The sequence below is a fragment of the Glandiceps talaboti genome, chromosome 16 (genome assembly GCF_964340395.1).
Source record: "Glandiceps talaboti chromosome 16, keGlaTala1.1, whole genome shotgun sequence".
In the NCBI taxonomy this organism is placed as follows: domain Eukaryota; kingdom Metazoa; phylum Hemichordata; class Enteropneusta; family Spengelidae; genus Glandiceps; species Glandiceps talaboti.
The window spans coordinates 13,323,120-13,348,961 of record NC_135564.1 but is presented as its reverse complement, the minus strand read 5'-3'; the positions used below and the strand labels follow the sequence as shown (position 1 = coordinate 13,348,961).

The window sequence follows — 25,842 nt, the reverse complement described above, 5'->3', positions numbered from 1 at the left end:
TTAATGATAAGAAACTTGAGACGGTTACAAGTGTTGTTTCACTTATTGCGGGCGCAGACTGTCTGCTTTTCGCATTGCTACTGTAGGCCAGCCGTAGGAGGTCGCGTAGTTGAAGGTAACGCTGTGATCGGCATGCAGCAACAAACAAGCCAATTAAACGTCAGAGCACCCTGTGAGTGTTAATGCTCATTACAAGCTTAAAGTTCAGCAGTTCAGTGTTTCTTAACTAAAATCAGCAACCGGAGAAATTAGCAGCTTGTAATCTAGCAGGCCCAGCTTGGAAGATATAGTGTCAAATGTCGTGTCTGATGTTGACAGTTTTATTTCTGTTGCCGTTCTATGTACGATTTGATTACAATATCAATATTATTATATGTTGATGATGTACTAAGATAAATCATTACATGGCAAACTACATCTGCCTGATAAATATGCACCATTCTCGCGTACAATTAATAATTATGACATGCTTATAATTCTTAACATTTAGAATATGAGAGTCGAGGTTTATATAGTTAGTATAAAAAACATAAAAAAAGTTGAAAAAGTTGGTGTCTCTGGCTGGTAATATAGAAATTGTGCGAGTGTGTTTTTCTCTCTCTCCTTCTAACGTTGTAATGGCCTGACAAGTGAGAATGTGTAATGATGTATGTTTTAGGAGTGGTGTATACTTGTACTGAGCAGGGTAACACAAAACATATGTATCATTTTATAAGTAATATCACAGCGTAGCGGTTTTCATATGGTAGTGTTTTTGTGTAAGTACAAAACAAGTGTATTGGATTAGGTTTGATTCAAGCCAGTATAGTGGTAGTGGGTTTGTTTTATGTGTAAGTACGAAACGGGTGTATTAGATTAGGTAAGGTTTTAGGCCAAAAACTGCTGTGTGTAAGTAGAAGCCATTCAGACCAAAAACAGTGATATGTGTACCTCACAACTGTTTAGGCCAAAAACAGTGATATGTGTACCTAGCAACCATTTTGGCCAAAAACAGTGATATGTGTACCTCGCAACTATTTTGGCCAAAAACAGTGATATGTGTATCTAGCAACTATTTTGGCCAAAAACAGTGATGTGTATAGATAAGCGCCATTTATACGTAAGTATTTACTAAAAGTTCATTTGAGTGTAAATTTTCAATTGACTTAGGTAGCACATCATTTTAATTGGGAGATGCATTATGTATTCTCACAAGTGAGTGACCAGTGATTTTCTGCCTAACTACACAGCAGGCAATTTGCCTAACTTCACTCATCAACCATTACAGATACTGTGTGTGACCTTTGACTGACAAGCTCAGTGGAACCATGTTTTTGTTATTAGTTTCCTTTTGAACCATGTTTATTATTGTGCTATATTTGTACTTACAATTACTGTTCATACATGCCTACAAAGGAATATACATACTATTACAAGGAAGCATGGATTGAAATCTTGAAAACGTTGTTCATCTTCTGTGTGAAAGTTGACAAGTTCTTTTGTTCCATTATTCACATTTTATGTAAAGAGAGGATAAAAGTTTTTATCTCAATGCAACTATGATAGTACCTCATTTGTCAAACCATATAACTTTGATGAATAATACATAATATTGTTATTAGCCATTTCATATCTTTCTGGTTGTCATTCAAATCTTTTTTAGCTGTTTGTCTTTCAGTCTGTCAATGTATGTCTTTCCAATATCTCTGTCTGTCTGTCTGTCTGTCTGTGTCTGTCTGTCTGTCTGTCTGTCTGTCTGTCTGTCTGTCTGTCTGTCTGTCTGTCTGTCTGTCTGTGTCTCTCTCTCTGTCTCTCTGTCTCTCTCTCTGCCTCTCTCTCTCTCTCTCTCTCTGCCTCTCTCTCTCTCTCTCTCTCTCTCTCTCTCTCTCTCTCTCTCTCTCTCTCTCTCTCTCTCTCTCTCTCTCTCTCTCTCTCTCTCTCTCTCTCTCTCTCTCTCTCTCTCTCTCTCTCTCTCTCTCTCTCTCTCTCTCTCTCTCTCTCTCTCTTTCCATCTGTCTGTCCAAATATGATAGTTTGTTTTATTCAACTGTAACAGTGAAATTTCTGGTTTAGTCTTGTTTGTTTCTTTTTTAAGATCAAATTTTGCTAAATTCTTGTGTTTATGCTAAATATTCTCAAAGTTTGTACATCTTATAATTTACAATGTAAACATGAATCATGTTGAGATATTTTAGTACATTTGATGAAAATAAAAAATACACTAAAAAATTAGCAAACTTGGATAATTACTTTATCAGTAAAATCAAACAGAATTAAAAAGATAAATTAAAACAGTTGTTATCTATGAGAGTTGAATGTTCATTGACACTGGGTTCATAGTTTATGAAAATGTCTCTACTCACAAATTCAAAAAAAAAAATTTGAAACAAATCTCAAATTTTCTTCTATGATTGATCATCTTGTGAGAGCTGTGACAGTAGCTCACTGCTGATGAGATGTCGGCAAACATTTCATATTCACTGCTAAGAATTTGGACTGTGAGTAGAAATTTTCAATAGTGACATGATTACATATTTTACAAAAGTGACCTGTTTATGAATTATGTCAATCATACGAGGTAAAAATGAAATGGAAAACTTTAATTTAATCATTTCAATTTTTTAACCGTTACAAATATTGTAGCTGAAAGCTGTACTAGCTGTAACTGGGGCATTTATTTATTTATTTTGATCAGTCAGCTAGCGATATTTTCACTGAAAATTGTTAAAATACCAATAATTAGACATTGTACATGTTAATTAGAGGTCTATTTTATCTATAAGTAGTATAGTAATAATTTGAATTCTTGATTCATTAGGATGCTGATTTTTGGGTGCGGACCCAAAAATCGATTTGATTGGAATATATTGCACCATACTATGAGTACTACTACACAAATGTGTTTACTTACAGGTGTTGAATACTGTACAGGGTGTGTAATATTATGAGTAAGTCAGTGTATCCAAAAAAAAATAGTTTCGATTTATGTTCCAGTTTTAGATAGTACATCTTTAAAAGTAATTTTTTCGTTATTTTTGCCGACTTAAAAGTACACCAAACCTTGACTGGAAATGGTAAAATTCAACAGAATTTACTTGTCAACTAGTTATTGATGGTTCAGAAACACTGGCCTGATGTCCTTGTGTAAACAAGTATGGATAGACAGGCCAGATCATTTAATTGTTTGTCAAAAACATGTTGTTGTTGTTGTTGTTGTTGTTGTTGTTATTGTTGTTGTTGTTGTTGTTGTTGTTGGATGGGATTTAATCTCACGCTAATCATAGTATACTACGACGACAAAAATGTGTAAAAAATAAAAATACTGTAAAAAAATTATCCTGGACTTTTAAAGCATTTCTTGAAATATGATAAAGTGAAAGTAAAAACAGAATTTATAAAAAAAAAATATCCATTTTAAATTGCTAGAGGCTTGAAATGTTTATCAAAATATGTTGAAAATGAAAATGAAAACTATGAGAAAAATTTGCAAGTTCCTGATGATATTATGTAAAAAAAAATTATCCAATTGCTACCTTCTGGGCTTTTGAAGTATTTCTTAAAATACATTGAATTAAAAAATTAATGTAAAAAAAGTATCCCTTTCAGGTTGCTGGGGGCTCAAATATTACTTTAAAATATGTTGAAAATGAAAATTATGTAAAAAAAAAAAAAAAAAAAAATGTACAAGCTCCTAGGGATTTATCTTGCTAAAGTGACAACATCTGACTATTTCATGATGATTTAAGAGTGCACAGGTAACTATAGGTAATCAGATAGTGAATAATTGTGTCACATTTATCGTCGACAGAAGTAGTTTATAAACCGCTTTAGAGAACCAAGAATAGCAAATTACTATCTCTGAAAAGCCGGTTGTGATATTTGACTAATCTAAATGACAGGCTATGCTTTAAGTATTAGTGGTTTGTATGATTGGATCTTGTTAGTTTTTGCCATCCTGACCTTTGAACTTTTGGACATCTTGTATTGATAGGTAATCAGTGTCATTATCTAAGTAGACACCTGTCATTTATCGTCTGGTAGACATACCTACCTACCTATCTATCTACCTACCTACACACACACTGGCACTTATTCTGTGGAGATATACCTACCTACCTACATACAGACACTTCAGGCAGATATTCCTACCTACACACAGATGCATGTACAGTGGGCAGTGACTCATCATTTTATTGACTAGATTGTCCTATATGCACCTGTGCTTGGCGTTTGAAGCATACACACATGTATACAAAACACACACATCCACACATTAATAATGTGTATGTATGTGTACACACACACACACACACACACACACACACACACACATACATATATGTATACGCTAAATTAACACACACATGTTCATAATATGCATACATACACTCTCATGAAAATATATGCACATACATATACACACGTGCATGCGCGCGTGCACACACACACACACACACACAGTAGCATATACACCTGTGTAGCTATATGAAACAAGTATGTTTGATTCATCAAAATTATCCAGACTTTAACACTATGCTATCATAGTACAGATGTTGCAGTATATGACAGATTTAAAGTTTCATATATTATAAATTGTTATGAATACATACATACATACATACATACATTGATATATACATACATATATACATACACACATACATACATACATACATACATACATACATACATACATACATACATACATACATACATACATACATACATACATATATACATACATACATACATACATACATACATACATACATACATACATACATACATACATACATACATACATACATACATACAAACATACATACATACATACATACACACACACACATACACACATACGTACATACATACATACATACATACATACATACATACATACATACATACATACATACATACATACATTACAGACAGACGCATGCATATACACATACACACACAAACACACATGCACACATGGACACAGACACATACACACATACACACACACACACACAAACTGCACAGTGACTCATCACAATCAGCCCATACAGCTATCATGGCATACACGTAAATGTTTTGGCAGTCAGGTTCAAATAGCTACATGTACCAGTTGTTGCTGTCTGTGTACAGGACAAGTGTCAACACTGGTTGGCAGCATGCCAGCTACTGAAGAAGGTACTGTCAATATCATCCCAGGTTTGGCTACAAATCACCATGGCAACCCAACCCAAGTCTTGGCAGCAGAGTCAAGAGGTCCCCATGTTATTAAATGTACGCGAGATAATTTGTTGTGTGAATTTGTTACTTTGGTACGTTTTGGCTGACATGATGAAATGTTGACTTCAGTATTGAGGATGATGGATGGGTTATTGGTAGCCGTACAGTATCACCAAAATTCTCTATTCATAATCTGATCAATCTCGGGTGATACAAGCATATTTTTTTGATAAAAAAAAAAAGAACAGGAGCAACTCGATCTGCATGCATTGCATCATCCTGGTGAAAAATTAATATAATATTATGATTGATAATAAGAGTGAAATATCAGTTTTCTGTTTCGCAAAGTGGACTTGTGTTGATTCTTAAATGAAATTTGAGGTCAAGTTACACCAGAGTGGAGTTTATCTTGTCTCTCTTTCACAATCCATTTAGGTAATAGACCCTCTTTGCTCTACTCAATGTGCAAGTACACAAAGACACTAAAATGTAATTTAGTTTTTGTAGAACTTTGGTCAACTAAAGTGAAACCGTGTTCAAACACTGTGTAATAAGTGCGTTGTTGGGTTTCAGTCTGCGTTTTGTGTGTGTTAGTAGTACGGGAGGGATTTGGCAAGCCTTTTAGAAGTCTACCATCGCTGGGCTTGTCCCTTTTGTCCTGTGAGTTTACCAATCTAAATGAATGACATTCAACGGGCTTGTGCTGATATTTGCTGACTTGTAGATAGACTCAAACTCTACATGAGCTGTGTTTGTAGAGTCTTAACAGTTGTAATCAGGAACGTGTAACTCAATGCAAATCAGGTTCGGGATGATGGATGTTCATTTGTTGACTCAGTGTATGTCCCTCTATTGATGAATGTGTGCCCCACATTGTAAGTACTGATAGCTACACTTACTTTATCTACAGACAGAAAACATTCAACATTCAATCGCCATCTTTGCCCCGAAACATGCAGGTGGTTTTTTTGATATATATATATATATTTTTTTTTTACACTCACTCAAGTTAACATACGTTGTAAATTAAACATCATCAATGTCATTCCATCGTTTACTGGACACTTTTCACGTTGTCAGGGGGTTTTGATTGTTCCAGGCAATATATACGAGGTAAGGTAATGGTACAATGTGACACACTGCTTAAAAGTGTAATCGTATGGACCATTGACAATATTTGATGATTGAAACCAAGTCATGTAATGTTCTGAAGTGCATGTAAAGGAGTTGTTGTTGAGAAGTGTACGGCAAGTGTAAAGACAGCAACTATGGTTTTAGTGTGCGGAGACAGGTGTGTCTGTTTGCCATACGGTGGACTGACTGGAGCCTATCTTAAACCATCAGTAAATCACTAACTGAATTCACATCAACTACTTGATGCGTTGTTTTGTTTTAGCTACTACAGAGTAGCCCCCCCTCCCACTGATAATATCGGCTTTAATGTCTTATCTTTTACAAGGTCTTGTTATTGTAAAAATCAATTGTAACATGGTTAACCTGGATGTATTAACTAACACAGGCCATTCCTCTGTGCTATTGTTGGCGCTCGGGTTTACCTGTTACACAATCCACACAGCTTATGATGTTACCAGTAGTGTTGAAAAGTCAACCAGGTGATTCCAGACTCTGATTTTATCTCGCTTTTTTTTTGGACTTTTTGTTAGGCTTTGGATAAAGTGATAACATCTGGTATGGGACAGTGTGTGTATGTTGACTTACAAGTTGTTGGCGTTTTTTAAGGAAGGGTTTGTGTGTAGGCAGTAGTCATGTCTGACATAGGATAGGATTAGCCACTTACTATCACGTTTTTCACCTTTTATCAGTTCTACTCTGTATTGTAGTTTCTCAATCTACACCTGGCACTTACTTGCATACCCATTTCAGTTTATTTACACACTTTATAAAGTTGTCTTTCAAATTTCAACCGAAATCAATCAAGTTTTTTTTTCTTTTCAAATTCCACTCAAAAAATGATCAACTTTTTTCTTCTTTCAAATTTCACGTAAAATGTATAAAGTTTTTTTTCTTTCTTTCAAATTTCATCCCAAAACAATCAAATTTTTTTGTTGAAATTTCACGTGAAATAAATTTAAGGTTTTTCCTTCTTTCAGATTTCACCCCAAAACAAATCAAAATTTTTTTCCTTTGAAATTTCACTTAAAATAAATTTCTTTCCCTTCTAATTTCACTCAAAATTGATAAAGTCTTCTTCCCCCTATTTTATAAGCATGTTGAATATGTATTACTTTTAAATATTGCAAGATTTAAAAAAGGGAAATAGAAAACAAATGAACCCAAGACTTCACATGTATATAAATTAATATACCGTAAATGAAAAATAAAAATCAAGGATATTGTTATTTAGGCAATATTTTCTTGATATTATTTAGGAATATTGCAAGATTTAAAAAATCAAAACCCAATGAACCAAACCATTTATATGTTTAAAAAGATTAAAACTTAAAAGCAGTTACTATTTTTAGTATGTATATTAATATTGAAAATTAAAAAAAAAAAAAAAGGATACATAAATGTACTCAAGATTTTCTATAATGCAGAGGTAAGATTAGACAATTCAGTATTAAAATTAAATGGTAAATTTTGTAAAAACAGGAAGCAATGTGCAGATTTAGGAAATGATGTTGATTATATGGTTAATGTTGAAAGAGAAGGGTGGTCTTTTCACATCTATGTGAAATGTTGTCAGTGATAAGCTCACAAATATTGATATTTCGAAAAGTTGTTAATTGCCAAGTTCAAAGCATTTAACAAGTTGTCGTTGTTACAAACATCATGATTGTTGTTTTGAGCCGTGGTTCTAATTTTGATGATTTTATACAAAGAGTGCTGTCAAGGTGATAAAGTATTTATTTCTACATTCACAAACATGTGTCAGTCCAGTGAATTAACAAATTCCAAAGACTGAATAGGAAACCCGAAAAAAAAATGTCGATGGCATGAAAGAAGACGAAGGAAAATCTGCCCAGACACGTTTAGACTATGTTTGTGTTGCTAAAACTCGTGTTAGGCTTAAATCTTTAAAAAAAAGATATTTGGACAAGATTTGGAGGGAGGGAACTATAATGAGGAGTAGACACACACACACAGAGACAGACACACACTATGTAAGTGTGGTAAAGTTGATTGGGTGAGGAGTGCAAGGTTAAGAAAACGATTGTGTAGCCCAGGATTGATGGTCATCTTGGAGAGTAGTCGGGGCCTGCTCACATTTGACATAAATATATACAGTACCAGTGTTTGATTGTGTACATTGTGACATGTTAAACTCATTAGATGTCATGTAAGGGCTGGTCTTAACCAACAGTTACAATTGAAAATGTTACACTTTCTGTCTGCTCCATAGCAGCCATCTTGATTTGTTTTGTCAGATGGCGAAATCAAAGTTCTAAAGGAGGGGTTGAAATATTGAAATATATGGAAGGACCTGACCCTGGATGTCAAGATGGCCCTGTCTACTTGTACCTAGTATACTAACACTTGCTAACGATGATGTAATACTCTGTGACTGCCTCTCAAAAACGATAAGGAGAGGAAAGTCAACTTTTGTAGTGTATTGTGTCAGGTACTTTGCTGACTCATGGTCTGAGACTCAAAGTTGAAAAGTCATAATTTGGAATCACTAATTTGTTGGTTTAAAAGTCAACTTTGAATTCTTAAATCGGTACTGTGGCACGCTATTTTTGGACTCAAAATCAGAAAATTAAAATTGTTAGTTCTGTTATTTTGGATTCAACATCAGAAAATAATAATTTTTAGTTCTGTTATAGTTGGCTTAGAAGCAACCTTGGAATCCTTGTATTTGTATCATATGCCACACTGTTCCAGAACTCAAAATAAGAAATTCAAAATTTCGAATTTCTTGGTTTAGAATTTGACTCGGATTATTTGTTAAGTATTGTGGCACACTATTTTGAATGCACAGTTAAAATGTCAATTTGACGTACTACAATATATAAACTTTGAGTGCTATCTTGTCACACACTGTTTTGGACACAAAGTTAAAAAAAATCATAATTTCGAATCTCCCTACTGTTAAATTTAAATTTTTAGATACTTTTGGGTACACTATTTTGGATATGATGGTACGAACTCAGAATTTTGAGTGCTGGTATTAGAAATCAACATTGAGTTCTTGTATTGTTATTTCCTATTTTGTGGCATATAATTTTGGACACAAAGTTCAAATTATAATTATAATTTTGATATTTGATTTGTTGGTTTAGAACTCAAGTTGGGGTGCTTGTATTGGTATTGTGGTGCACCACTTTGGACAACACGTTTTAGTCATTGTTTAGAAATAAACTCTTGAGTTCTTCTACAGATATCGTGCCATTCACAATTTTGGACACAAATTTAGGAAGTCATAATTTTGAGTGTCTGTATAGTTTGAAAAATCAACTTTAGATATCTTTTGTCGATATTTTGTGACACGCTGTTTTTGACATGTAGAAAGTTAGAATGTCATAACTTTGAGTTCTTGTATAGTTGGTTGACCCTAACCCTGGGGTGAGAGCATAACGGTATCAATTAGTTCCCCTCTGTGCTCAGTCAAGCCATACTCACACCATGAGTTAGAATTCGACATATCTCCCAGAGTTACGACTCTGGTTTGTAAAAGGGGAGGATAATTCTCACCGAGCCCCCAGGTGTTGTGGTTGATGGGCAAATGTGACTTGCGGCTATGTACCATGAAACGTTTCAAAAAAAATCTTTTCAGCTCTTGACTGTCACAATAGCAACCAGGCAATACTGTCTTGTTATGTTGTGTTTAAAGTGAAATAAATCTTAGTACCTGTGAATAGGAAAACAGGTAACGTAACATGAAAAAATGCGTGGGACTTTTTTTTAACTCACAAAAAAAATAAAATAGAAAGGGGTTAATTTGAAGCATACATTACATTATATTGTGTTGTGAATAATTTTCTTTGAGTAAAGGCGGTCAAGCTTTGACAGATTTTTATTAAAATCATTAACAAAAGAAATAGTAGTCAGCGCCTATGCTTGACTGCGTTTACAATGATTTTTTGTGACATACACAGAGCGGTGAAGCTGCGGCGGTTTTTATTGTTTATTTAGATTTGCAGTAAAACAGGATCGTGTACTCATAAGAAAAGCAGTCATCAGTTAGAGAGAGAGAGAGATGTGTATTGTCATAGAGGCTCTGTTTCATATGCCTCGGGGCCACAGCGGTTTTTGTCTCCCGACAAGGACACAATGAGAATCCAGACAATAGCAGTGTCATCATTCAAGAGGAGGCACCCCGATCGTTGTTTTGGCTAAGGTTCACATGATCAACAGCTATTCATCCGTGCTAATAATTTAAGTTTTATTCATGTTGAACACTTGCTTGACTATTGAGACTGTTAGCTATAATTTAGTTTTATGTATGTCCAACAGGCAGTGACATGTCTCCTTCTATTGTCTGCCACCAAAATGTGTAATATGCTTCAGTGAGTTGTTGTGGTGCTTGTATCTGCTAACTGTTTTTCTTTTGTTGGCGAGCAAGTTTATAAATAACATAAAACGGATGTTAATGTTGTACATAAATCAGATTGACAGTGCTACACTATCTTTTTATTGTCACCCATCATATGGTATACCATTCATGTCTTCCTCACGTAATTACTGTTGTATTTTTTCTATTGTAGACTGCACTGCATTGGGCTGCCAAACATGGACGTAAAGACCTCATAAGACTTTTAGCGAACCAGCCTAGTTTCAATGTAAACGTTAGAAGTGTGAGTATTCAGTTTTCGTAAATGTTTGTGGTCGTCAGAATTCCGGCATTCTTATGAAAATAAACTCTATCCGATAGCGGCCATCTAGTTTACTTGGGTCTAACTTTGCCTAGCTGTGCTACGGTGGTGTGTGAATTGCCTAACTTGACTAGAGTTGAACTGTAATTATTTGCCTAACTTACAAGTATGAGTGTATGTGAATGATAGTTCTGCCTAACTCTGCAATGACATTAGGAAGTGTCTCATCTTATCCTCTTCCCTCAGAAAAAAAAAGCCAGAATGATAAAATATATTAAAATATTGTTTTAAATGTCAAGTGCATGCTTTAGCAGTATAAAATTTGCAGATTTCAGGACAAGATCTTAAATTGCAAACTATTGCACCCTATGGCCTGGCCACTTGGGGGCGCTCTAACCACTTATCTAACCTTTTGCTGTGTTCATTTGATTCAAACCTAGATTAGCATAGTCCCCTATTGACAGCTAATTCTCAGCACAAAAAAATACTTCTGTACATAGTAACACTTATCTTGGAGTCAACTTTAGTTAACTCACAGCATAGACCTTATGCTCACTGTGATAAAACTTGTTGAACTTTCACAAAGAAATAATGGCGTCATTATTTCACAGTGTGATATACTCCGGGTATATGTACCGTCAACAAATCATATAATTAATGTGTAATGCTATATTCTTTTTTGAAAAGAATTTAACTTGTTGCCATCTTCATCTCCTTAGACTAATTTCTACTGCAATGATGTATAGCTAATTATTGTCGTTGTGCTCCTTTCTCAGTAATTTGACCAAATGAACTAAATCTCTGTAGCCCATTATTTTGCATTATAGTAAAGTTCATTCTAAATTACAGTGTACTACACTCTTTCATAGTAACAACTGTAAACCAAATAATTCATTGTGATGTGGCCTTGAAGGTGACAGATAATCAATCTGACAGGCAGGCTTGACATGTTATGTTAGTGCACGTATTTGTAGACAGCGCCCCCACTGGCCATATAGTAAATTACTTTTGTTTTCAAATTTCAGGATTTCATTATTTCAGTGATATACCCAATACTTTTCTTGTTGGCATCCCCTTGGAATAATCTCTTCTGCAACAACATATAGCTAATTATTACCATTCCTTTGTGATTATTCAGTCGATTTGAGAAAATAGATTCTGTTTCCCATCGTTTGGCATTAGTATAAAACTTCATTTTAAATTACAGTGCAGTACCCTTTTTCATAGTATCAATTTTAAACAAAATAAATCAATATTTTGTGACCTTGAAAGAATCAGATAAAATCAGACAGGAAGACTTTGAGTTGCTTAGACAGCGCCACCACAGGTCATGTACTAAAATACCATTGTTTTTACACAGCACTCGCATGTGGAAGGGTGCAGATTTTTCCAAAGAGTTCTCATGTTGAAAGTAACCTAGATTTCACTAGTTAAATTACTCAGTTTGATTTTCTTCCTTGTGGGATTTTAACCTTACCAATTATTCTGAGAGTAATGGCAATGGAAATCTCAAGACCTAAAAAAGTATGTTATCTTGCACAAACATTTTTTTTACCAACACTCCTACATTTCATCATCTTGTTCACCAAATATCTCAGTTCGTAAGTTTTTTGTTGAGCCAGATGATAAAATTTAGCACTGTTAGACTTTCATTGAGGAAGACTTTCATATAAAGTAGTGTTAATAGTAAGAGTAAGATTTTGTCAAGCTAGACAACTTTTCATTTCAGGTCTTGTGATTTTAATTGTATTTACTGTCAATTCATGTAAACTTTACAAAATATACTTGATGTTGAAAGTTAACAGTAACATGATTTGAACCTAAAAACTCACAATAAGTGATTGAAGTTAATTGATCGCCATAGGGACCATGGTTGTTATTTTTTCTATATTCTAATTTTAATGCAAGACATACCAGGCATAGTTACTGAACTAAATATGATTTTCTTGTTTTTTTCCTCTTCTACCAATGGATGACTGACATTAATGATATACACAGCATGGGGTACGTAATCTATTTAGTATTCTATAGTTACAAACACTTCAATTACCAAGGAATGAAGCAAAGTACTGTTATTTTGCAAATACTTGTTTCAAACTTGCTTCACGTGGTAGTACAATAGTCAAAAACTGTAATCCACTATTACCAGCTTGTCACACTTCCTGTGTTGTTGGTATATACACAATAGGAAGGGTGACAACGAATCTTTTCAAAAGACAAAGCTTGCTAAAACAAAAGTGCTGGGTCCTTGCCTGTGTGAGGGCGCTAACAGAGCTCAGTATGATAATACAAAGCCTAATCTTGAGATCACACAATTTAACATTAACATTATTTTGTTTAGAAAGTTGCATCTGAAAGTCAATACTTGGTATTTAGTAACAAAAAAAAATTTCTACTCACGAAACAGATCCCTGATTGAATTTGTAACTATGAACCCTGAGGCCATGAACATGTACTCTTGTCTGATTTACATATCTATCTACTTAATACAGGGTTTTACCCTCTTAAGTCTAGGATATACAAGTACTTAGAAATAAAGATATTTTTATCTCTAACTTCATCAGTGCATTATTTTGCTATTTTGTTATACACCATTACACATAGCTGCCATGCAAGGCCAGGTCTAACTTAGTCTATATATATATATTTACAGGGTTACACACCATTACACATAGCTGCCATGCAAGGCCAGGTCTAACCTAAAGTCTATATGTTTGTTTTGCAGGGTTACACACCATTACACATAGCTGCCATGCAAGGCCAGGAAGCCATTGTACAGAGTCTAATCAGTGATTACAGTAAGTAGATTTCATTCAAACTTGGTGTAGAGGTCAGACATAACATGCTGCTAATTTGCATATCAAATAGAATTTAATGGTAGTTATTTATATTGCAACAATCTTTAATTTGTACAATAATCCTGTAATTATAACACAAAGAAACATATTAATATAAATGTGTGACCATATTATCAGAGATGATTTCATTTGAGAATAATGAACTTTACGTTTACCCTCATATTTCCATTGAAGGGGAACAGAGATGAGCCTGATTTTGTCCTAGCTGCTTTGATGAAAAATCACTTCCACCACCTATGCATTCCACTACTTCTCTAAAAATAAAAGAAATGAAATTATTTGAGGCAGCCATGAACAGACACCACTGTACATGTATACTGGGGTAAGGAATTCTGGGTATTGAGGTGCTTCATTATGTATGCTTACATCATCAAGACCTTTAGTGCTCATATCTGTTGTTTCTACCTTCTGCACACATGACATTGTAGTCCTCATCTCTATACCGCTTAGGTAGAAACATTAGACAGATTGATAGATACTGGCATGGCACTGGTGACATAGGCCATTGTCTTGAAGCACCTCCATTGTTTGCATACCCAGAATTCCTCACCACAATGTATTGCTGGTCTGTTCATAGCTGATTTGAATAATTTTATTTCTTTAGGGAAGTCACATGATGCAGAGGAGGTGAAAGGGACTTTTGTGTTATTATGGAACTAACTTTTATGTGTATGGAATATGCATATCGTCGCGTCAGTGCAGAAAGGTCGTATCTGCTCTGCAATGGTATAGACAGATACGACCTTTATGCACTGACGCGACGATATGTTTTGTGATACTCTGAAAAAAAGTCTCCTCATCGCTTCCTCTCTTGTTACAATTTTTCAGAAGCGGACGTGAATATCCGTGACTACAGTGGTAAGAAGGCCAAGCAGCACTTAAAGAAGAATGCATCTAATTACATACAACGTAAGCTAGATAACTCTATACCTAGTATTGGGGTGCAAGACGTGAGTACAGGGCCACATCACGGTGGCTTTGATGTAGAAGACAAAGGAGTCAGTGGCTTTGTCAGAGCTTTGACTCAGCGGTTCTCATTTCGTAGAGACGGCTCAAGTAAAGACTCCTTCAGACGAAAGAAATCCAATCTTGCAAACTAGATAATGTACCTGTCTTACTCCCCAATCACAAGGTGTTATTGTGTTCACCCCAAACGTATTCCGTTATATTCAGGAGGAATTTTAATCTTACTTCTGTTGCATGACAACTAGTCTTTCTGCTGTAGTAGCTTGATTGTCTGTATACCTGTGTACAGGATTTCCACTTGCTTGGGCAAAGAAACAGAATTTAGGGAACTTGTAATATTTGTCATTTACACCTGTTAGTGTTACTGATAGGATAAATATAATCACACAACAACATGTATACTATAACATTGGAATTACGTGAAGGTAAAACCAGTCGTTACAGTTGTACACATGCGATGGCTAACAGAGGTTGTTATAGAAACAGTTGCTAGGATACAAGATAATCACTGATTCTGATTTGAATAGTTTAGTGATTCGATGTAGATTAGAGCACCTTGATGGCAATGTAATACCGATGTTGTCAAGGAAACTATCGCTATGGCGTGACCAATCATTCTGATTTGAATAGTTTAATGATATAGATTAGAGCACCTTGGTGGTAATGTAGTGCCGGGGTTGTCAAGGAAACTATCGCTATGGCGTGACCAAACATTCTGATTTGAGTAGCTAGCGATATAGGTAGATAAGTCTTACGCACTGTAGTGGCATTGTAGTGGCAAGGTTGTCATGGTAACGGTCGCTATGTACTGTATTAGTAGTTAACGATGTAGATTTAGAACACCTTAATGGCAATATAACATTTACAGTTGTTGTAACAGCTTCGTTCATGTCAATTAGATTGTACTTAAGTTATTTTATAACATGGTTGAAGCTTTAAATTATATAGATATGGTACTGGTAATTTAACAGATGCATATATGTGTTTTATTGTATTGTATAGCATGCTATGATTTGCCTTGTAGATTTCTCACTGATTCCTTTTATTTATTGTTTTACCCTGCATGTTATGTATTTCAAATTCTGTTATACTGTACTGTGCTTGTAGTTTTTAGTGTTAGTATGTAGAAGTGTTCAAATGATGCACATTCAAATATAACCGTGAATATAGATGTTCAGTACAACAGTGATGTCAATCTTTTGAATTACAATCAAATGTGTAGATCCAAACAGATTCATCAGCAATGACGGTTATTTTATGGCAAACCATCGTCGTAAACCACAGCCTCGTTTACGGCACTGTCCAAGACGCAATCACCGTCCCAGAGGTTGCGTCAGCAGTAATATGGGCTCTGGTTTGCGAGAATGTCTCAAGCAGGGAATATTACATCATCCGTAGATTTCATCTAGACTCAAAGCACTTGTCAATTACCATGTGACTGTCATGTGATGTCATTAACACCTGGTGAGAACATTCAGTCCACTGAAGAAGTCAATCGAGTCTAGGCAAAATATTTGGACATTTCCTGCTTGTGATAAAATAACCTTCAGTTACGCAATCAAATGTACATATTGAAATCAAATTTCATTTGAAATATGTGTATGCAAAACTGTTAATAATGATATTAAAACTCTGTGATTCCAACTAAAAGGGTAGAATGAAAAATTAGATTATGAGTATTATAAGTAAAGTAAATCAGCAATCCGTCATGTTTTGAGTTTGAATGTGTACAATTTGAACACTGTGTTAGTATAGTGTCGACGTGTAGTATACTGATACTGCTATTCTATGCATGCAAGCAGAGAACAAATTTTAGTCGGCTGTTACGTAGTTATAGAAGCTTTTTAGAGGGGAGGGGGTGCTATAACTTCGGCAGGACGGTATATGAAACCTACACATTGTTGACACCACGGGTATTGTTTTATTTTGCATTGTACTAAAAATTTTCAAACGGAATTTGGGTATAGCTTTTTATAATACCTTCAGTATTTCTTTGGTTGTCTCGTGTTACTGAAGGTATATTGGACCAAAGTTTTGCCTAACGTGAGATAAACTACTTTGCCGAATTGCATGCCATTTCTTTATGGCTGTTTTACCATACCATGTGCAATACAAATATTATTGAAATCATTCCACAATGTTTGTCAAAATCTTGGAGTATCATATGTATATTTTCACAACCATCTATAAAAAGTAATGAAAGTTGATGTTGTTAAAGATTTTAAATAGTTAAGAAATATCTTGACAAGAAATTAATCTCGTTTAGTTTGATTTGGAATGAATATTCATGATCCTGTCATTTGATTGGATGGTGCCTGTAGTATATCAAATAGTAATTTGCATAAATGAATATACTTTTCATGAATCTGCATAATTAGTAAAGCAGCTTTCATGATCCTGTCATTTGATTGGATAGTACCTATATTACAATGAGAAGTAATTTGCATAAATGAATATATTTTCACAAATCTGAATAATTAGTGCACCAGCTTTCACAATCCTGTCATTTTATTGGATATTACCTATATTATAATGAGAAGTAATTTGCATAAATGAATATATTTTCACAAATCTGAATAATAAGTGCAGCAGCTTTCACACCCCTGTCATTTGATTGGACAGGATAGTATGTATATTATAATGGGAAGTAATTTGATGAAGGATTCACCTATCTGAATAATTAGTGCAGCACCTTTGCTGTAACAGAGTGTGAATACATAAAGCACTGCAACAAGAAAGTAATTTTTTTAAAGTAACATGACACACTGCACTATTAGATAATCAAATATGCAGAACAGTATTGACAATGATATCGATAAAATGATATTATGCAGTTATATTTTTGTGTGCGTAATTAATTAATATAGAAATATTGTATATACAGATAATGGAGAGAGACACATAGGTGTACTTTATGTTTAGTTGTTTGTGTCTAGTTCGTGTTTGTTAGTTTGTTTTTTCACTCTATGTATGTTTGATAGTTTGTGTTTTAATTGTTCTTGAATTCTTAATGTTTGATGTCTCATTTTTAGATTTTCATGTTTAACAGTTGGTTTTTAATTCCTTCTCCCAAATTGATATTTTTATCAATAGTTTTATTGTTGTAAGCTCATTTACGTACAGGGTTCCCTCTGTGCCAGACTGTAGGTTTTTTTGACACTGGGCAAAATTTTAGCAACCATAGATGGTGATATGACAATCATAATTATACAGTAGCTTTTAGGACTGATAAAGTGGTATTGGTTCAAAATTCCAAAAGTAATCAGTATCATATCTTATCAGTTTGGCAAAATATAGCAAAGTTAACGATCATCTGCAGTGTGTCTTCTAATGAAAGATAAAGTTTTTTGTTTTTGGTCAAAATGATAAAAAAAAACCTTGATTTCTGCACACAGAAGATTTTGGTGGGTTAGGAGAAATTGCTATGTCTCAGTGACATATTAAATTGTCTTAGAGGACACAGTGGTCATTCGTTTGTATACATTCTATCAATTAATTATAGATTATGTTTTTGTCACAATTTAAGGGTTGATAAAATTTCCCTGCATTCCAAATATTTTGGATGGGTTTGTCACCAAAATTCTGGTGTAAGATATGAAAATCTGTGAAAATTTTACCAGATTTTAAAATTTCTCTTACTAAGACCGATTACCAAACCTTAGTCAAAACACTGATTATTTTCTGTAGTCAAAAATTTCGAAACTTTTACGGGTTACTCAAAATACAAGAATTACATCAAATCACACTGCCAAAGTTGATAAGCTCTTTCCTTGTACAAGTGTACAAACAAGACCATAGAGGGAGCCCTGTTCACCATACTAGTTCCATTATATGTGTTTTCCTTTTAGTGTGTCAAAATTAACAAAATAAAATATACACCTTATGAGATACCTAGTTCTTCATTTGTGGTTGTAGCTGTAAATGGTGATTGCATGGGTGTTCTATCCCCACCCCCACCCACCCCTCACTGTCACCCTACCCCACCCACCTGTAAATTTACTAATACTGTGATAGCATTGCAATCATGCATGGAATAGAATATCAGTATCGATAAATATACATGAATTAAATAAATAGATTTTATCACAATATTAGTTTTTGATACATATTTTTTACTGATAGGGCAATAGCAGATTAGTACATCATAGGAATGATATTAATACCACTATGAATTATGAAATACATTTTTAGGCAACAAGAAAATCGTAATGTCACTTTTAATACACAACTTAAACGATTATCTGCATTTGCTAATTCTCAACACTCAGCATTGCCATGTTCATTCACTTTTTTACTGCTAGCCCAATATTGCATATTTTTTTCTGCTAACAAACTGTTGCACATTCTCTTGTGTCTGACTGTGATAAACAAGATATGTTGCACAAGACATGAAGTTTAGCTTTTAGCCACAATTAAAGTTGTCCCATGGAAGCTTCGTACAATAGTTAATTTACAAACTGAAAGTTACTTACTTTAACCTGAAAACTGCTACTTGGAGTCGCTTGTAATCTTAGGCCCTCTAAGATGGTCCTTCTGTTCATCCAGACACAAATGTAATGATTTATATATCGCACCCAGTACTGTTCTGTAAATGGTTATTTTTTTGCAATGATTCATACAAAGATTTGACCAAAATGTTATTTATTGTAGAGTAATAAAACCTTGGCACACTACCCCATAAGACTTGTTATGACACAATTTCAATAATACTTATGATAAATATACAATGTATAAATATTTGTAGTGAGATATCAGTTTGAGTGTCTAGTTTTAGTTGCTTTGTACAGATTTTATATGACATAAAACAGTATGTGTGATACTCAGAGGTAATAAGTGCAGATAACTTTATGCAACAGACAGTTTGATAGTTTGATGTTATAGACATGGATATAGACACTTATAGTTTGATGTTATAGACATTGATAGCTTTATGCAATAGACACTTATAGTTTGATGTTATAGACATTGATAGCTTTATGTAATAGACACTGATAATTTGATGTTATAGACATTGATAGCTTTATGTAATAGACACTGATAGTTTGATGTTATAGACATTGATAGCTTTATGTAATAGACACTGATAGTTTGATGTTATAGACATTGATAGCTTTATATAATAGACACTTATAGTTTGATGTTATAGACATGGATAGCTTTATGTAATAGACACTTAAAGTTTGATGTTATAGACATTGATAGCTTTATGTAATAGACACTGATAGTTTGATGTTATAGACATTGATAGCTTTATGTAATAGACACTGATAGTTTGATGTTATAGACATTGATAGCTTTATGTAATATACACTGATAGTTTGATGTTATAGACATCAATAGCTTTATGCAATAGACAGTCTGATAGTTTGATGTTATAGACATTGATAGCCTTATAAATAGACACTTATAGTTTGATGTTATAGACATTGATAACTGCAATAGATACTGGTAGCTTTATGTAATAGACACTGATAGCTTTATGCAATAGACATTGCTAGCTTTATGCAATAGACAGTTTGATAGTTTGATGTTATAGAGATTGAGACAGTCTAATAGTTTGATGTTATAGACATTGATAGTTTTCTGTAATACATGTAGACAGTCTGATAGTTTGATGTTATAGATAGCTTTATATAATAGACACTGATAGTTTGATGTTATAGATAGCTTTATATAATAGACACTTATAGTTTGATGTTATAGACGCTGATACAATGGCTGATATTCTTTCCTTTCATGTTGCATTTGACCGTACTAATAATCGTGCAAGTGTGAATCCCATTCCCATTCCCATTCCAGGGCTAGCCCAATCTGATTTACAATTTGATGTGAAAACACAGACCTGGTGTACATTTAGTCACACTGTGTTTGTCAGCTGTATGTATTCATAGACCCCTTGAGTGACTTCATTTCATAGACTGTGATTTGTTGTGTAATTTTGACCATTTACTTATTTTTTTCAAAAAAATGTACAAAAATTGACCTTAAAAATTGGTGTAAAATATATCTTCCACAGATAGACACTAATTTCTGAAATGCCTTGTTTGAAAAATATGGAATCCAACATTCATAATTATCAACTTTCATAATCCATTTTTGTGTTAGAAAGATTATGACGTTCATTTCATAATCAGATTTTAATCAGTGTGGGGCTTTCTACCCACATGATTCCCCGCCCCCAACAACGTGCTTTCTTATCAAACCTGTATATACTACTATAACGTGGTCTTTTGTAAGAAAAACTCTTTTAATACCTAGATTATGGATGATAATTCATAATGTATTTTGAGAAGCTAAGAAATGTGTTTCTCAGAGTGTCACCATGTGTATATCAAAACTCTATCCTATCCCGTCACACAAGTCCTCCACTTTGCGTATCAAACTCTGTCACAACATATAGTTCACACAGATAAAGTAAAGTTTCATAAACACCTAATGGCAGATAAAACTGGGCATTGGTGAAAGAAAGGCTTCCCCACATTCTCTCTCTCTCTCTCTAGGTGGCAAGTATTACCCACAATGCATTGCTCTTTTCGAGGATGGCTACCCACAATGCATTGCTATCCTGCATGCAAACAAAATGGCAAAATGATTGATGGCTGTCCTCATCTGGCAATTTGTAATTTACCCTACCAAATTGTTGATGAACTGCTTGTAGTCTTGTTCCGTGAAACTTGACAATAAGGAGGCTATGTTAGTTCCAGATATAATATAGATTTTACAAGGATTTGTTCTAGTGTGAGGTTTGATACCCCAGGTTAACAGCAATGAAATGTATTTTCCTATGAAATGACAATATCCATTCTGTGTGAGTTCCATATTAGCAGAGCATTTAAAGCCATGAAATGTACTATACAATACCAAATGTGGAAAGTGTTACTAAGCAACACAGTATATAGTCTTGCTGCTAGACCCCTCGGCTTTTCTGCTCACTGTCAAGGCGACCGAAGATCGCTAGTGAGGGCGACAGCCCAAACAGGCATTCACCTTCGATTATGTGCCACCTTCAGAAACAGAGTGTTAAGAAGAAAGCCTGAGGTCTAGCAGTTAGACTACACAGTATATATAATCTCACAATATTGTTTTTCTGTCTTCTATTGATTCTGAGCAGGGATGTTGCAGGGTGCCACTAAAGGTAAGAACCGTCTCTTATGTTGCACTTTGGAGAACTACTAAAATAAACAATTCAATGGAGAAGTTTTTAGCACAACTGAACTGAGGTTCAGTAGTGCCATAGGCATGGCAAAGTGTCTGTCCGTCCGTCTGTGTGTATGTTTGTGTGCGTGTTTGTTTGTTTGTTTGTGTGTGTGTGTGTGTGTGTGTGTGTGTGTGTGTGTGTGTGTGTGTGTGTGTGTAAATGACAGTCAAAGACCGCTGCTTAGTCAAAAGATGCTGGACTGGTGGCCTTATGGGGTATAATTTACAGTGTGTAGATGAGAAATTGTTCTAACGAAAGTTATCGCAATACAGGTGTGTGATGTTGGGTAAAAAATGTGTATATAGCAAAGATAAAAACAGGAGTGGTGAGACAATTAGATGCACATATACCTATAAACAAGACCACACCCATAGCAACAGCCAAATTATGATATCTATGGTAAAGATTTCAAGATAGGCAAATCGACAAACATTAAAAAAAAAAAAAAACATTTATGCCTAGCAACTAGATCATGCCCACAGAAATTGTGAAATGATGACATATTTTGCAAAGATAACAACACAACAGAAATGGTGTGTAGGTAAGAATAGAGCTAGATCAGCATGTGGATAAATAATGCATAAACTGTACAGTTGTGCTATAACGCCATTGGCACTATTTTTCTGTGTTCCCAAACACTTATCATTCTCATCAGGATTGTAGAGAAATTGCAGATACATAAACCTGTCAAATCTGTGGAATGTCTTTATACATACTTCACTGTACTAATTACCATGAATTTAACACTTAGTGAATTAATGAAATGATGTAGATAACATTTCTGAAAATTGGACAAAGTAACTGTAAGTTGTTGTGTAACACAACTATTGTGGTATGGTTTTAACCAATGTGTCACCATGAACAACCTACACCATTCTTAGGCTTGCTGATTTATATACAGATGTACCTATACAAAGAAATGAAAGAAACAGTATTTCCAATAAGAGTATACCATCACAAGGTTTCTGGTTTATACCTATGATACCTTTATCTGTCAAACTAGCCAGCTGGGTGAAGTAACCATTTTCCACTTTTAACATGTCTGCTATAGTTTACACAGTGAGACGTGGTCAGAGATCAGAGTCTATGGAAAAGAAAAGATCCAGCGTCCCGTTCTTCAATAAACCATTGAAATGGGGTTCAGCAGAGAATGTGAGTCAATCCAAGAAAGACAAGACACCTCCAATAACACCACCAGAGTCGCCTAATATCAATAGACATTCGTCATTAACGGCAATCTCAGACAAAGAGGTAGGTGCAGCTCAATTGTCACATGACCACCAGGTGACCATCACATGACAAAGCTAAAATGTAAAATGTCTTCAGCTATCACTAGAAGGTATACATATTTTCAGTTGTCACATGGCCATCACATGACCATGCTAAGGTATACATCATTTGAATTATTTTATCAGTATCACATGATCACTTTAATGTATTTCATGTGCATGCTTGTGAAAAGGTAAACCATGTAGTCTCTTTTCTTTCAACATCTTTAGTTTTATGGCTCTTGGAGTCAAGCAAAGTATATAATGCTCACAAATATTTCTGGTTATTCGACTGAAAAATACTGATGACAGGAGCCTTGTTACAACTCATCTGTGACTGGTTACAAAAAAATACCCCTTGTCTCACTTCAATTTGAAACAACAAAGCCCCCTATAATACTTGTATTTCCACTCAACTGAAGTTGGCCGTGCGAAGACTTGTTACGTTACTTGTAGTTCAGTTCACTTTAGCTCAATGCAGCAAGGGTATAACATGAAGTATTTCAAAATGTTCACTCGTATTAGTTTAGAAAACTATAGGTGGGTTGGCAGGGGGAGAGAGACATCTGTAAATTTATTGATGAGTATGATAAGAAAGTAAAGTTGTGAATGCTTTCCAGTCATTGGGACCTTTCCAAGGACTTCACATAAGCCCCAGAAATGACTCCTTATGTCACCTTATTTTTATAATCTCTATTTCACTTGCAGTTGATGCCACCACCAAAATTAGTACCAGGTAAGAGGAGTAAAAGAAAGAAGAAAGAAGAAGCCAGGTAAAGGCTGTCATCTCTAGTACTGTGTGATGTCTTGTTGTCATGGCTACTGTGTGGTGTCTTGTCATCATGATGACAGTGTCTTGTTTCCATAGTAACTGGTGTATTGTTAGCCAACAATGGACACCATCCATTGCTGGTGTGCAAAGTAGTTTTAAAATGTGATTTTTTGGGGGTAAAAAAAAAAACATTCAACATAACCGGGCAGATTGGTCTGAAATTTGGTTGAGATGTGTCTGTATTTGTCTTGAATGAAAGATCATTCAAGACAAAGCAACCAAACTAATGATATGCAAAACTAGGTCCAAAAATGTGACTTGTGATCAAGAAGTCAAAACTCAGCTGGGCAGCAACACATAGTTTTCTGTATGCTGGGAAGACTAGTCAAAAACTATATTTTACTCCTTTGGGTATGGACGTCGTAATGTTCCTTGTATAAGTTAATATGCAAATTAGGTGAGTCAAAACACTTGAAGTCAAAAACAGTTGGGCAGGAGTACAATGATACTTGGGTGGTAAGAAAATTGTTCATAGTAAACGATTGTTCTTCAATGTCATGTGTGCTATTTTCAATATTTCAACTGTGTACTTACCATTGTTTATTGATGTTTATTCCAGGGAATCTGAAATTAGGAGGGCTGAATCTGAACCAGACCTTACGTCATGATCAGAATTAATGTATGGTGGCTCTATTACATATCCCAACTACTACTTCAATGCAATATCCTAGCTAGCACTGCTCAAATAAGGACCATTTACAGATTCATATAAATAAAGCAAGAGTATATTAGATGGTGACAGGTGACTGGTCTGTCCAGCATACACACAAACTATGTTTTGCTGCCCAGCAGACAGAGAACTTATGTTATGCTGCCCAGCAGACAGAGAACTTATGTTATGCTGCCAAACAGACAGAGAACTTATGTTATGCTGCCCAGCAGACAGAGAACTTATGTTATGCTGTCCAGCAGACAGAGAAATTATGTTATGCTGCCCAGCAGACAGAGAACTTATGTTATGCTGCCCAGCAGACAGAGAACTTATGTTATGCTGCCAAGCAGACAAAGAACTTATGTTATGCTGCCCAGCAGACAAAGAACTTATGTTATGCTGCCCAGCAGACAGAGAAGTTATGTTATGCTGCCCAGCAGACAAAGAACTTATGTTATGCTGCCCAGCAGACAAAGAACTTATGTTATGCTGCCCAGCAGACAGAGAAGTTATGTTATGCTGCCCAGCAGACAGAGAACTGTTTTGCTTCTGAGCTATTATACTTAAAAACTATTCTTTTGTGCACAGCAGATTAGTTATGTTTATCTATGTTATGCTGCCAAAGACTAATAAACTGTGTTACGCTGGCCAAAAGATGGCCTTTAATAGATAGACTGAGAACTGCATTGAACTGCCTAGCAGATCAGTACTGTTGGTACTTTCTGTATAATTTTTGGTGTACAACTCAACCCATCCATCTTCAATATTGGGTCAAATTTCTATTTTACATGAAAGCATGCCGTGTAATAGGTGGAGGTTGAAACAAGGTGTTATACAAAATATGACATACTGATAGCCGTAGAATTTCTGACCAATGTAAACCATAGCTCTAGAATAGATTTTTGTGACTGTAGATACTGCAGTGCAAACCACTTTTGTGAAATATGGGTACATGGACTGTAAATAAACCCGCATTAACTTAATTAAGACTGAGGTGGATCACACATGATTTAGTAATCTGTTAACTCAGTCAGAAAGAGGTAAATGTACAGAATTAAACTGTAAAGATAGAAAAGATGTAATTTAAATGAC

General features: G+C 34.8%; 1 protein-coding gene across 1 annotated transcript; it reads left to right on the top strand.

Moving 5' to 3' along the window:
* The first annotated feature begins 5,138 nt into the window (after positions 1-5,138).
* LOC144447128 (ankyrin repeat domain-containing protein SOWAHA-like) lies at positions 5,139-25,127 on the top strand. Its single transcript, XM_078137033.1, has 8 exons — positions 5,139-5,291; positions 10,869-10,958; positions 13,702-13,774; positions 14,663-14,743; positions 21,912-21,935; positions 23,050-23,249; positions 23,975-24,039; positions 24,658-25,127. Exons 1-8 carry the CDS (start codon positions 5,139-5,141, stop codon positions 24,704-24,706), a joined length of 735 nt encoding a protein of 244 aa, XP_077993159.1. The 3' UTR covers positions 24,707-25,127.
* Positions 25,128-25,842: the final 715 nt, after the last annotated feature.

What these genes read in the sequence shown, in the direction of transcription:
- LOC144447128 (XM_078137033.1), top strand. Translation starts at nt 5,139, where the DNA reads ATGCCAGCTACTGAAGAAGGTACTGTCAATATCATCCCAGGTTTGGCT. An exon ending in TCAATGTAAACGTTAGAAGT is followed by an intron (nt 10,959 to 13,701) that starts GTGAGTATTCAG and finishes TTTGTTTTGCAG; the next exon opens with GGTTACACACCATTACACAT. An exon ending in GTTGCAGGGTGCCACTAAAG is followed by an intron (nt 21,936 to 23,049) that starts GTAAGAACCGTC and finishes TGTCTGCTATAG; the next exon opens with TTTACACAGTGAGACGTGGT.